This window comes from Protopterus annectens, chromosome 7.part0, assembly GCF_019279795.1.
Source record: "Protopterus annectens isolate FY-2018-M chromosome 7.part0, PAN1.0, whole genome shotgun sequence".
NCBI lineage: Eukaryota > Metazoa > Chordata > Ceratodontiformes > Protopteridae > Protopterus > Protopterus annectens.
Window position 1 is genome coordinate 1,961,954,408 of NC_056739.1, and position 15,573 is coordinate 1,961,969,980.

The 15,573-nt window shown below is 38.9% G+C and overlaps 1 protein-coding gene across 1 annotated transcript in view; it reads right to left on the reverse strand.

Moving 5' to 3' along the window:
• Positions 1-15,573, reverse strand: part of IGF1R (insulin like growth factor 1 receptor) — a 1,987,642-nt gene that overhangs the window by 246,553 nt on the left and 1,725,516 nt on the right. The window contains exon 15 of the mRNA XM_044078384.1: positions 3,589-3,659. Within this exon, the coding sequence (XP_043934319.1) occupies positions 3,589-3,659 (71 nt within the window). The remainder of the gene's footprint in view (positions 1-3,588; positions 3,660-15,573) is intronic.

Sequence of the window (15,573 nt, forward strand, 5' to 3'; positions counted from 1 at the left end):
TTTTTTTTTTTTTTAGTTTGATAAGGCCTTAAATAAAAAATTTCTGAACCTGCCAGGCTTCTCTGAACATATAAATGACTCACTAAACCTGGGCAAAATGGTTTATATTACCTACTTTGACCTTGGATACAATCCCACATTTTGGCATTATCACAACAAGTTAAACTAAAGGTGAAGCTCTACTTTATCAGCTGGATATCAAACTACCCAAGACAAAACGCAGTACACCAGTGCGGGAAGCACACTTTCTTCAAAAACAGTAGCTACTAGTGGCATCCTCTATGTATCGGTCCTAGGATCACTTCTCTTTGATATTTACTCCTCCTCTGATGTTATAGCTGACATTAAGAACTTATAGCTGACAAAGCTTCCGACTTACAAATTCTTCAGGAGGTACTAACCCACACCAGTAAGGGTGCCTGGACCACAGCCCAATACTAAATGCCAAAAAATGCAGCACTGCATCCTTAGACAAAACTAAACACTTATAAACATATGACATAAGTTTTGAAAGTTGATTCATTCATTTTGGATTTGGACACTTTCATTGGCAATGAACTATCCCCTTTGATTACCATTTATCCATTGTTGTTAGGAAATACTTTTCCCTTGCCAGAATAATCACCAGAGGTATTTCTTTTCAGATGTAAGGAAGTTATCATCCCTCTTTACTCCTACCTCATTAGGCCCACACTGCAGTATAACAGCCTCTTTGGTATGTACCTGCCTAAACATATCAGCCAGGTTGAAAGACTGCAGCATTTCCTCACTTATCTAATCAAGGACATGACTCCCTTGAGCTGCTCAAACTACCTTAAAGTAATCTCTCTCACTTTTTGGTTTCCTACAGACACTTAAGAGATTACCTTGGTCTCCCCTACAAAAGCCATGAAGGATCCAGTCTTATGCAACCTCCTGCACATCCGCATAACACGCAACACCCTCAAACCAGCTCAAGACCTCTTAACTTCCACCAAAATATAAACAGGAATTGCTGACGAGATAAATATCTCAGAGACTCTCTCTTTTATGGCACTGACTTCATTTAGATGTAAAGCAAAATACCTACCTGATCATCTAAGTGTAACATGGAAATGGATGGGCAACTGTAAATACATCCCATGTCTGACCCATCAAGCCTTCATTGAAAGGGGTCAAAACTAGGTATAAATTAGTCATGTCAATGGGTACCTATGATTTGGGATATTGTGGTTAGGCTGCTAATGACCCTCTGTATCAACAGCCTAGTACTGACCGATGAACCCATATCAACTTATTTTAAACCACAAAATAGCAATATCTCTAGATAAAGTTAAATTACATTTGCGAATGGTAGCTCCTAAGAGCCTACACAGACTAGCAAGTATGTCTAGATCCAATGAAGTAAAGCATATTAAGATTTCAGGAAGCAACAGAAATGTTATAGATACAGATTATATTTTAGTGGCAATTAAAAAGATATTATCACACCTATAAAAAAGAAAAGAAGATATAGATGAACATGGAAATATTAGAAATCTTTGAAAATCTATTGCTAATTTAGAAAAAAATGGACAAATAAAAAAAAAGGCAATTAAGCTATGTGTACAAATGAAATAGCTGTTGAGATTTACAAAATATTTCTGAAAATGTTGCTTTATTTTAAAAACTGCAAAATGAAAATATCATCTCACCTTCTTGGACATATACTTGACAATTCCTTTAATGGCCAATTTCATTACTAAATAAAGATCAACATTTATGTTTATCTTGTATAACACACTAAAACTAGTGTCAGCAACTCTAATAGATGAGGCCCAAACAGTATTTATTATTAAGAAGAAAACACAGGACAGCAGTAAAAGAATGTGAATATTAATCGCTTATGCAAATATTAATAAAAATTAATCGCTTATGCAAATATTAATAAAAATGAAATGGCAGAAGTTACTTTAGACATAAAAAAAAGCTTTTGATTTTATAAACCAAAAGCACTTATATACGGATTTGGAAGTATTTTGTTTTCAGATCATTGTATAATAAATTATATAATTGCTTAAAAGTCATCTTTAAAAGCAGGATGCAATTCTGAAGTGATATATGTAAAGGAACTAAAAGATGCTCCTTTTCACCTCACTTATTTGCTTTAAGCAATGCAACTATTGGCTAACTCTCCCATACAAAAAAGTGCAGAGTGGTTGTTATTCAAAATGTTACTTGCTGATGAAGTATTAACCTTAACCAAGGTTATTTTATTATTTGAATATGTAGATAACTCAGTAAAATATTCACAATGTTATGTAGATAACTCAGTAAAATATTCACAATGATTTCTACGCTAAAATTTAATGGGAGCAATGCAAATATTAAGAAATCAAAAGTAAAATCAATCTATATTAGATTTAAATACATATAACTGAGATTGCACAATATTAAACTACTTAGGAATTACATTACCTAAAAACCCAGAATACATTATTCAAGCTAATTATGAAAACATTATCAAAGATTTAAAAGATATAACTGTAAATTGGAATAAAATACATTTTATATTTGAAGAGAGGGTGAACCTAATCAAAATGATATTAATGCCTAAAGCATTATACAAAACTCAAAGCACATACTTAATGGTAAGCAAACGTCCTATCAAAGAATTAAGTAGGATGTTTACAACTTTCCTCTGGTATTCAAATAAACATAGACTTGACCTCAAACTTCATGTGATACACAGCATCTACATTCAAAGTAATAATTCATTGGCCAGATACAACTTACTCTGTTAAAATGGAAAGAAATGCATAATGGTTTATGCAATGACATTAACATAATTATCAAGTCAAAATGTGAAACATCTTCAAAGACTATTTTGAGATTATAAAAAAAAAAAAAAAAAAAAAAAAAACAAAAAAACCTTCAATGACTACTTTTTTATCCACTGTTGTCACGGACTTCTGGCATCCTATACTGCCCATCCTTGGCAACTCTATAAAGCTTTGATGGCCCCATGGAGTGATTACTGAACGCTTCCCTTTTCAGAAAGATGCTACACATGAGGGTCCTCCAATTCTCCATTTTTATGTTCTAAAAAGAACAAGCGGCAGCACACCACTGAAAGGGATGGGCCAGGAGAGAACCCATTATAATGAGACTTGCACCAGGTCAGTTAAGTCCTAACTCCAGAGAGCTCGACACAACCTTTTTGGGTTTTACATATTATTAGTAAGGCTGTATTCACAACTAGAAAGTAATAAAGGAAGTTGTATTCTCCTTTAAGTCTTCAGCCAGGAGCCAATCAGAAATAAGAAATCTTTAGAAAAAATCCAACAAAAAGGTATAAAGTATGAGCTGAACACTGGTGACTAGTACCAAATGAAAGTAAAGCAAAGAATTTCATTACTACAAGCACTTCAAGATGCCCAGCAATTATGTCTGGTGTAAAAAAGTTGGAATTCTGTGAAATTCTGCTATTGCACAAAACGGGTTAGAAAACAACAGATAGGAAGAATACACAGTTTACCTGCTAGTCCAATAACATAGATGCTTCACTACAGCTTCCAGATGCACTTCACAAATATGCAACAAAAAAAATAAATTCCTATTTTCACTTACTTTCTGCGGCACTGAAGTACTCCGGATTCACTGAGGCATACAATACTCCATTTCCAAGTCGGTCACTATTTCTGTTTAAGAGAAAACAAATATGTAATGAAATCAGACCATAAACTGCAACCATTTTACTGTGTGTATCTGCCACACTGAGAACTGTTTTTCTTGCATGCTTTTGTTCAGTTTAATGAAAGTCTCACACTGTAATGGTGTACCAAAAAGATGACATGGCAAAAAATAAAGAATCAACAGAAGACAAGCTAGAGACAAGGGAAACCACATTTTCATCAGGTATATGGCAAACACTCCAGTCAGTTTTGAAGGCATCACCAAACACTTGCCTATATGTACACAAACACAAGGATCATTATAAGATTAAATATTAGGAGTCTTTCACTTTCCATTTAAGAAGCAAGTATTATTCTCTGCTAGGTTACACTTCTAAATGTTTGCATGAAGCGCATTTAACTGGATAGTTCATTACATAGCTAATTAGAGGAGCATAAATGGTAATGTGTGGCAAACATACACAAGTTTGATAAAAATAAATATTAAAATTATTTAAAGCTCATTCACTTAGCATTGTACGTGCAAAAAGAAATGCAAATTCAAAACAAAAGCAATAAAGATAACTCAGTGGGAAGCAATATCAAAAGGGGAAGCAAAAAAAAAAAAACTGAAGGAACTAAACTTAGTTACAAAGAAGCCCTGAGCCTGTCAACTGATATAAACAAAAAGATTATTTGTGCATTTGCAACCTACTTAAAACAAAAATCAAGACGTGTGCATCAAGAACAGACAAGCTGACATGCAATAATGTAAAACAAACATAAAAAATGGAAATAGTGGGTACAACATGCAGAAAGAACAGTATCAAGCCCAGTACCACGGTTTTCACTTAAAAAGGGCATGTATTCCTGGCTTTGCAATGAAAATAAAACTGCAGTCAGTCATACAAGGTCTTGTGTGATGAGATTGGAAATGACATTCACCCACTTATCTCAATAATACTTCTGGCATACTCCTATTCCTAAGGTATACCTTCAACACCTTCAGGGGTTTTGTGCATCAGACTCCTTACTGAGGGCGACCTAAATACTACAAGTTAGCTCCGCACAGGCATTCATGTGTAACCAATTTACTACCTAACAGCACTGCACCTCAGCTTTACTACACATAGTGCTACTAAAATACAATACTAATTTTGTATGCAATTCCAGTAACCACTACCAAATCATTCCATCAGTAACTGTCTTACTGCATATAGCAAATACAGACAGTTCAGTGCACTACTCAGTGCAGCATATGAAACCAAGACATTTCTTCAGTTAACTGTGAAGAGATGAGCTTCTGTGATAAGAGAAAAACTCTTCTCAGGAAGGGGGGCTGAAAACTATTTCAGTGATAAAAAAAAATTTGGAAAATGACAACTTTACAAGGTTATGAAAGACAAAAGAGACAGAAGAGGTAGTAAGTATCTGGTTTAAAATGTTATGCTGCAGACAGCTGTACACCGTTATTAATACATGATATGTGGACGGATATAATGATATGAGTTTATGATTACAAAAATACACTGCTGGGGGGGGGTGAAGCCTAGATGGCCAACTGAAGGCAGCACTTTTTTGGAGCTCCACAAATTAGCCTAAAAAACAGGAAAATATCTATTTTTTTCAAACAAAAACTACTAAATATTGTTGAGCTACCTCTGAACTAACTTCACAGTACATTTTGAGTATTTTCATAGAGATTTCCCTGTCAAAACATACTGGAGACAAATCTTACTTTGTGAAAATGAGCAACTCAAAGAATACTCACTCAGAAATCACCCTGAAGAAAAAAATCCAATTGATGTCTTCTGCTCTACATGAACTATCTCTAAAAATGGATGGATTTAAAGATAATCTAGAAAATGTTAAGGAAAGTTGTCAAAAACAAACTGATGACTTAAGAGAAATACTACAGCAGCAGCAAACAAAAATCACAGACATTGAAGACATGGAAGGGAGACTCAAGGAGGAAGAAAATCAAACTGAAACTTTATTGCAGCACAACAACTGGCTTATTAATAAGGTGGATGACTTGGAGAACAAACATAAGAATTGTTGGGCTACCGGAGAGGTCTGACAGTGAGGATATAATTTTGTTTCTAAACTCTTGGCTACCTGAAATTTTAGATCTGAAAGGTGGTTTATTCAATGACATAGAGATGGCATACAGAGCTATAGGAAAACCTATTTCTTCTTCACCTTCTGCAGCACCGAGATCTAAGTAGTAAAATTTTTATCCTACACTGACAAAGAACTAGTCCTCAAAACAGCATGGAGAAAAAGTCCATTGAAATATAATCAAAATCAAATTAGATTTGACAATGATTATTCTACTAGAGTACTAGAAATGAGGAAAAAAGCATAGCCACTTGTGAAACTACTGAAGCAGAACAAAATAAAAGCTTAACTGGTTTACCCTGCAAAGATAAGAATTTTCTACTCAAATGAAATGAAAACTTTCAATAATTCATAGGAAGCCTTCACTTTCCTCAAGAATAATAATATAACTATCCCAAAAGAAATGGATGGTCTTCTTCCTCACTGAAAAGGTCTCCGGAAAAATAAATGCCTGGACTGATGTGAAAAAAAAAAAAAAAGACTGAATCCAAAAGCACAGCATCTATAATTACTCTCAAAGAATCTACCAAGATCTGAGACTTTTTAAAGGAAAAAAAATGTATGTACAATTATATTTATCTTTTAATATATTTACTATTGTTTGTTTCACTTCATGGTTTCCTTTTTGTTTTAAGGCACTATAAATCAGGTTATGTTTCCAGAAACATAGATGTCAAGCATATAAACAGTGTGAATTGTTTTCTCTCTTTCCTTTCTTTTCTTTATTTATTTAATAGGACAGGCTAACAAATATAAAGTTAATGTCACAGTCTTGCAATGAACTCTGATGTATTCACTATCTAACAGATTATTTTGTAGGGTAAAATGCTTGTTTAAGCTGCATTAGTAGCCGAGTAAACAGTTTGAAACATTGAAAAGTATTTATTAACCCAAGCTGTAATACAGAATTATGGTTGACCATGAACACGCACAAATACACAGTATTCATTGAATATAAATTAGTTGCTGTTAAACAAGTTACATTTCAAACATACAGCATTTTGAAAAGCAAACTGTTGACAAAAATCTCTCCTAGTGTAGCGCGGGCTTTTCAGAGAGTCAAGACACTTTGCAGTTGCTCGGGCTTTCTCTTTTAACTGAGCAACTGCGATATATAAGTTACTGCCAAACACCTCACACAATCATTTCATCAAAAGAGAAGAGGGGGGAGGAAGGGAAGAGGGAGAGAGGAGAAAAGAAAAGGGAAGCGAGAGTAGAGTGTTGAAAAATATTTGCATACCAGAGAGCTGCCCACATGTAATGGTTAATGTTGTTGTTTACAAGCGCATATCCCATACCGTAAGCCTTTATTTTGATGGACTTAGTTAAAGGAATCACAAGTGTAGCTGCTTGCTTGTTTTAAGCTTTCCATTGACCTGGAATCAATGTTTGTAACACAATAAATGAAGCATCGAGGAAACTCTTGTGATAGCACATTTGCACATATACACACACTTCCTCATCCTCTTAAAGAGACAGGCAGCCTCTAAAGTACACTGAGAGAGAACATGCTACTACTGAAACAAGCGTGGTTTTAACACAGTGAAATCACAAATCAAGGGATTTAACATTGAGATCATAAGGAACAAAGACTAATAAATGATTCAAAGCAAGTTCCTGTACTTAGTTTATAATTTAAAGCTGCATTCATTACTTACCTCCTTAAGACAGTAATACTAACTGTTATTTCAATATGTTATGTAGACAGAGTGGTAAATTAATGCTCATGAGGCAAGCATAAGGGATATGATCACATCTCTTAGAATAGGGAATTTAGATAAAGCTTATTATGATAAGGAGACAAAGGGGGTAGATTTTGAATACTACCCTCTCAGACAGGGACATTTTTAAAACAATAGGATTTATTTAGGCATGAATGTTCTGAAAATGTGGAGTCTTGGACTCAAATGTTTATCATTATTTGGTGTTTTCTTCCATCAGTTATTCACCGAAAAGTATAGGCTTTGGAAGAAGCAGTCAGATTTATGAAACGGAAAGCTGGACAGTCTGCATGATGAGTTCAGGAAATGGACTACCCTCTTTATCCTAATACAGTAGATTTTGCATCAACCAATGATATTTACTAAGTCTGTAGATTTAAAGTAATGAGGTGAGAGAGATGGAGGGGAAAGAAAAGGAGGAGAGGGGAGAAAGGGGGAAGAATAATGATACTATATAGAGTCAAGTCATATATACTAAACAAGCTAAATTAGAAAATAAGTATAAGTTATACTGAAAAGCGCATCAATAAAGTCATGATAAAGATGCACTGAAATGAATATAAAGAACACCTGAGTGGGAAGGGGAGAGAGGGGAAGAAAGACAGAGAAAGAAAAATGACATGTGAATAGTAAGCGAGAGGAAAAGAGTAGGAAAAAACTTCAAAGTCACTTAAACAGAGCTCTAAGAACATATTCTTTTCATCCCAAAGGTAGACAGACAAATAATTTAAAGTTGTTGTTTTGTTTATCCATTTGTTTAAAGAAATGTCTGTATATACTTATAAGACTATAATTAAAGAATAAAAAAAAAGTAAAATCTTTTGTAATTAATTATAAGAAAAAAATACACATGGGAAGACATTACGCTTGAATTACGGCATATATTAATTTATAATAACTTGATTCACATAAAAGTTAATCACCAAGGCACATATTAACCTACTAATGAGCTTTTTGTAACCTTTGACATCCTATATTAACAAATTAAAAGATACTCTAAACATGTATAACTCTATTAATTAATGAAATTAACCAGAAGTATTGAAATTTGTATGCTAACACTGGAAATGTTTTATTACTTAGTATTACAGAAATGCACTGAATGCTTACTTAAAATTTAATTTCTTATTTATCCTCCTCTTACTAAGAAAAGTATGGTTGTGTACACTTACCATAAATGTAGATGTTAGAGTGTATTCACTGTTGCAGTCATTACACTTGGGTTATCCTGCTGGCAGGCTACCCTCAGTCGGCCTGAATTCCAAAGTCTAGGTCTGGCGTCGGTTGCTGTCGCCTCTTCCTGGACGTCAGTGCGTCAGGGGTATAAAAGATGCGGCTGACTCCATTTTCTCCAGTTTTTTTTGCCCCAGATGTCAGGTGCCCCCAAAAGGGTAGGCTAAATAAATTATGCCAATAAACATCCATGCACCAAAAAGTACAGTTGTGTACCTACCATAAATGTAGATGTTCAAGTGTATTCACTGTTGCAGTCATTACTCTTGGGTTATCCTGCTGGCAGGCTACCCGCAGTCTGCCTGAATTCCAAAGTCTTGGTCCGGCGTCGGTTGCTGTCACCTCTACCCTGACGTCAGTGCGCCAGGGGTATAAAAGATGTAGCCGACGCCATTTTCTTCAGTTTTTCTTGCCCAAGATGTCAGGTGCCCCCAAAAGGGTAGGCTAAATAAATTATGCCAATAAACATGCATGCACTAAAGTAAACATTTCCTTCATCTACAAGCAAATACACCACATAGGTTGTATAGAATAGAGAAGTACAGATAAGACCCAGCAAAAGAAAAAGGGGGATGGTGGGAGGGTAACCTGGACTGCAACAGTGAATACACTCGAACATCTACATTTACGGTAGGTACACAACTGTACTATGTTCATCGTGTTTCAATGATGCCGTCATTACTCTTGGGTTGAATCCCAAAGCTGAGGATGGGTGGCTGGGCTAAATAGGATTAGGAGAGGCTATGAGGCCCTGCAGAACTGCAGTGGCAAAGCCTGCTCTGGATTTAGAGTAGAAAGGTATGTGGTAGTGCTTTGTAAAAGTGTGCACTGAACTCCAAGTTGCAGCCTCTAAGATGTCTTTGGTTGGTACTCCTCTGAGGAAGGCTGCTGAAGTGGCTGCTGCTCTGGTAGAATGTGGCCTAATGCCCTTCGGTACTGATTTGCCATGCTGTGAGTAGCAGAAACGAATGCAATGGTCTATCCATTTTGAAATAGTCTGTTTTGAGATAGCCTTTCCTTGTGATCCTGCAGCATATGCCACTAAAAGTTGCTCATTCTTTCTGAAAGCTTTAGTTCTGTCCAAGTAGAAGCGTAGACGTCTGCATATGTTCAAAGAATGTAGAAGTCTCTCACCCTTGTTCTGTGGGTTTGGATAAAAGGTAGGCAAGTGAATGGTTTGGTTAAGGGCCACACTGGACACCACCTTAGGCATAAATGTAGGGTTCGTCCTCAGAGAAACCCTGTCTGGATGGAAAATGATAAAAGGTTCCACAGCCATGAGTGCCTGTAACTCCGAGACTCGTCTTGCAGAGGTTATTGCTAAGAGCAGAGCCGTTTTCCAGAATAAGAATTTTATATCAGCTGTTGAGGCTGGCTCAAAAGGAGGCAGTGTGAGTTTTTCCAAGACATAATTTAGGTCCCATGCAGGTATTGGAGCTCTCCTTAGAGGTCTTATGTTTTTGGCCCCTCTGAGGTACTGCCTTATTAAAGGATGAGAAAAGATAGGTGGTTCCGTATTGTAATGGGCTGAAATGGCAGAGGCATGAATCTTAATTGATGAAAAGGATAGGCCTTTGTCCAGCATCTCAGTTAAGTATTGTAAAATCTGAGGAATATTTGGTACAAACGTGTCAGTTCTTGGTTCCAAGCACAGAATCTCTTCCATTTTTCTACATAAGATTTTCTGGTACTGGGCCTCCTGGCCTCCAAGATAACATCCATTACAGCTTTGGAGAGTGGAGTGTTCTGAATGGCTACATTATCCGCCATGCTGCCAGATTTAAGGTCCTGAGTTGCTGTGCAGGATCGGATTGTTTTGCTGGGTCAGTAAGTGAGAAGTATGAGGCAATGTCCAGGGTGGACCTTGAGACAAGTTCTTTAGGATTGGGTACCAGTGCTGGCGTGGCCAGTCTGGGGCAATCAGTATCATTTTTGGCTTCTCTTGTCTGACCTTTAGGAGTACCTTGGGGAGGAGAGGCAGTGGAGGAAAGGCATATACTGTTAGCTTTTCCAGCTGAAGGATAGGACATCCACTTTCCATGCTTGCTTGAGATAAATCCTTGTGCAAAATCTCTGTAGTTGGCAGTTGTGAGGGGAGCCAAATAGATCTATGTCTGGGCATCCCCATTTCCTTGTTATCATGCTGAAGACTTGTGGATCCAGTTTCCACTTGTGGGGATCCATGAGGTTTCTGCTTAGTTCGTCTACCAGAGTATTTATTTTTCCAGGCAGGATTTGTGCTTGCAGGTGAACTTGATAAGTCAATGTTGTGTCCCACAAAGTCATGACTTGTCTGCAGAGTGGGTAGGAATGTGTGCCTCCCTGCTTGTTTATGTACCACATGACTGCAGTATTGTCCGTCTTTATCAGTAGTTGTCCTGGATGAAGTATATCCTTGAAAGTTGTTAGGGCATTCTGAACAGCTAGCATCTCTTTTTGATTGATATGAAGATGCATCTGGCTTGCGGGCCATGTGCCCTGAATACATTTTCCTGCCATGTAGACCCCCCAGGCATAATCTGATGCATCCGTTGTTAGTGTCTGCCTGGCTGTGGGTAAAGTGAATGGCTGTCCTTTGTTGTGGTGACAGGCCTGTGCCCACCATCGAAACTCCTGTTGCAGGCAGGGAATGAGGGTAATTAATGTTTCCAGGCTGTGGCAATGTTGAGTCCAAACACTTTTTAGATACCATTGTAGTTTCCTCATATGCAGTCTGGCATATGGAATTAGCAGAATGCAGGATGCCATGAAGCCCAAAGCCTGCAGAATTTTTCTTGCAGATAACTGTGTCTTTGTTGCCAACATTTTGAAGTAAGAAGTCAGTTATCTTTGTTTGTCTGGCGTGAGATAAGCCATCTGGGCAGTTGTATTTAAGCTTGCACCCAGGAATATTATCTCTTGAGAGGGTACTAGTTTTGATTTCTTTTTGTTTACTGTGTACCCTAGGCAAATTAGTAATCTTTTTACAAACGCCAGATGCTTTAGTAGAATGTCTTTGTTCTCTGCTTGAATAAGGCAGTCGCCCAAGTAAGGATATATTTGAATTCCTCTTTGTCTGCAGAATGCAATTACTGGTGCCAGGCATTTTGTGAAGACCCTGGGCACAGTAGATAAGCCAAAGGGCAGTGCAGAGAATTGGTAGTACATTGAGCCAGCTATGAATCTGAGGTATCTTCTGCAAGATTGTCTGATTGGGACATGCAGGTATGCCTCTTTTAGGTCCAAAGTTACGAGCCAAGCCTTGTTGCCCAGCATGGGCAGTAGCTGCTGCAGAGTAAACATTCTGAATTTTGGAACGTCCAGAAATGTGTTTTGAATAGACAGGTCCAGTATTGGTCTCCAGGCTTTGTCCTTTCTGGGCACCAAGAAAAGTCTCAAGTAAAATCCTTGTCCCTGCTCTTGTTGTGGTACTTGCTGAATGGCCCTCATGTCCATGAGGGATGAAACGTGCTTTTGTGCCTCTGCCCATTGATTGTGTGGCAGGTCTGGCATACTTTTTGCCCTTGGCAGGGTGTGAAAGTGGAACCTGTAGCCCTGAGACACTAGACCCATTTGTCCTGGGTAATCATGTGCCAATTTGGTGAAAAAAGTGCTAGTTTCCCTCCTAATGGGGCTGCCAAAAGATAAGTGCTTGGTTCTGGCAGAGGAAAGTCATTGGGACTGTTTCCTGTATGGTTGTGATTTGTTTTCTCCACTTTTGGAGGTAGAAGCACCCCATTGTTTAGGCCTGTTTGAGCCGTGGGGCTGGGATCTGCCTCTGGGGTGTCTGTATCTGCCTCTTTGTGACCTGTCTGCCACTGGAAAGGACCAATTCTTTGCAGGCCAGTTCCTGCTAAATCTGGGTGGCTGTACCTGTAGGAGATCCTTAACTGTCTGCATGGATTTCGCTTTCTCCGCCATTTTCTTCAACACCTCTTCTGTCTTAACACCAAACAAGTATCATGCTGTAATGGAGCATCCAATAATTTTGCTTTAACATGATCAGGCAGCTTCTGTTCCTTTAACCAAGCATGCCTTCTAATGACAGAACCCGTAACAGCAGCCCTGCAAGAGGCCTCCAGTGAATCAAAACCACACTGCAAAGTATGCTTTCCCACTTGTTCAGCTGCATGCAATAAATCCTGCATTTCCTTGTTATCAGAACATTCAGAATTTGTCAACATTTTCTGTTTAAGCAGTGACATTAAATATTGCTGATATTTAAGCATATGAAACTGACAATTTAAAGCCCTTACAGCCAAGGTAGCAGAAGTGTAAACTTTTTTCCCCCATCTGCCCAGTGCCTTAGAATCCCTATCAGAGGGGACAGGGTTTTTTGCAGTGGAAGCCTTGATCCCTTTGGGACCCTGAGATATAGCTTCTGGGTCAGCAGCTGGGTTTTTATATAGAAATTTATGAGAGTCTGGAACCCTGGAGTATCTGTCTGGTTTAGCAGGTGCAGGGGGTAAAGAGTCAGGAGACAGGCCGGATTCTGAAAATACATCTACAATGTCTAGAGCAGGTGGAACAGCACAAGAGGTCCGTGCTGAGGTAGTAAAATAAAGTCTCTGAGCCTTTTCTTAGATTCTGAGTAATCTTGGCTCTCCCAGTGAAAAGGCTCCCTCATGGTATGCAGAGTTTCCCCAAAAGAATAATCCTCAGGAGGAGAGGCCGAAGGAACAGATTCTTCAGCATCAGAATCCTCATAGGGAGTAAAATAGTATCTCTGTTCAGAAGAGGAGTCAGAGGAAATTGAAACCTGATCAGAAGAGTCATATTCTGTCTCTTGCTTAGGCCTCTTATAAGGAGGGGGATGGGAACCCCTGATCAAAGTAATTAGGTCTTCGGCCATTTTAAGCATCTGTTTCTTAGGCATGGAAGTCTGTCCAAGTGAATGCTGTACTTGTTTCTTTGTCTTTAGAGCAGTTTTAGTCTTTGAAGCTGAGGTAGGCTTGACATATAATTGTGTAGGTCTGAAAACACCCTCAGAAGCAGATGCCTGCTCAGCAGCTCCAGACCCATCTGAGGGGATAGTTTCATAGAATCCAATACCTTGAGTATCCAGAGGCCTAGTCGGGCTCCACGTGGGAATCGGTAGCGGGCGTCAGGGGCTGCGAAAGCGCCTCACCGAGAACCGGTGACTGGCCTAGTGGGGGCCTCGTCGGTTTTGGACCTCGGATGCCTGTACTTTTCCTTGCACTTTTTATAAACTCCGGTCGTCGGCTATTCCGATGGCATTATATAATTAAACCTTTGGCCAAAGTAATGAAAGACAAAATCGTACAGACGCTTAATAGTGCGTTGGTTAAACCTAGCACAAAACCGACAGCTAGCAACGTCGTGTTCAGGGCCTAGGCAGGGAATACAGTAAGAATGAAAATCCTTATGAGGTATTTGCTTCCCACAAGAAATACAATTGGTAACTTTTTCTGACATCGGTCTGGAGCAAGAAAAAAGTTTCCCCAATGGGGTACTTAGCTTTAATGAAGACTTTGGATCTGAAATTCGATTCTGAAAATCTCAGGAGTCGGCCGACCGGCACTTGCAAACTGCTTTTGCTTCGGGCACTGAGCGGCAAGAAAGACTGAAGAAAATGGCGTCGGCTGCATCTTTTATAACCCTGGCGCACTGATGTCAGGGAAGAGGAGACAGCAACCGACGCCGGACCAAGAGTTTGGAATTCAGGCCGACTGCGGGTAGCCAGCCAGCAGGATAATCCAAGAGTAATGACTGCAACATTGAAACATGATGAACATTATATAATACCTTGAACTACAAGCAAATAAACCACATAGGTTGTATAGGTTAGAGAAGAGCAGATAAGTTGCAGCAAAGATATGGGGGATGGTGGGTGGGTAACCTGGACTGCAACAGTGAATACACTCGAACATCTACATTTACGGTAAGTGTACACAACTGTACTATGTTCTTCGTGTTTCACTGTTGCAGTCATTACACTTGGGTTGAAACCCAAAGAAAAGGTTGGAAAGGCTGGAGCTAAATAGCATTAGGAGCAGCTATGAGGCCCTGCAGAACTGCAGTGGCAAAGCCTGCCCTGGATTTAGAGTAGAGTGGTAAATGATAGTGCTTTGTAAAGGTGTGCACTGAACTCCAGGTAGCAGCCTCTAAAATGTCTTTGGTTGGTACTCCCCTGAGGAAGGCTGCTGAAATGGCTGCTGCTCTGGCTGAATGTGGCCTAATGCCCTTAGTTACTGGCTTGCCATGTTGTGAATAGCAGAAACGAATGCAGTGGCCTATCCACTTTGAAATAGTCTGCTTTGAGATAGCCTTTCCTTGTGATCCTGCAGCATATGCCACTAGTAGTTGCTCTGTCTTTCTGAAAGCTTTGGTTCTGTTCAAGTAGAAGCGTAGCTGTCTGTGTTTGTCCAAAGAATGCAGAATTCTCTCCCCCTTATTCTGTGGGTTTTGATAAAAAGTAGGCAGGTGAATAGTTTGGTTAAGGGCCACACTGGACACTACCTTAGTCATAAATGTCAGGTTTGTCCTCAGAGAAACCCAGTTTGGATAAAAAATGATAAAAGGTTCCACAGCCATGAGTGCCTGTAGCTCTGAGACTCATCTTGCAGAGGTTATTGCTAGGAGCAGAGTTGTTTTCCAAGATAAAAACTTTAAATCAGCTGTAAAGGCTGGCTCAAAAGGAGGCAGGGTGAGTTTTTCCAAAACATAATTGAGGTCCCATGCAGGTATTGGTGATCTCCTCGGAGGCCTTAAGTTTTTGGCTCCTCTGAGGTACTGCCTTAACAAGGGATGAGAAAAGATTGGTGGCTCTGTATTGTAATGAGCCGAAATGGCAGAGGCATGAATTTTAACTGATGAAAAGGATAGGCCTTTGTCCAGCATCTCAGTTAAGTATTGCAAAATCTGAG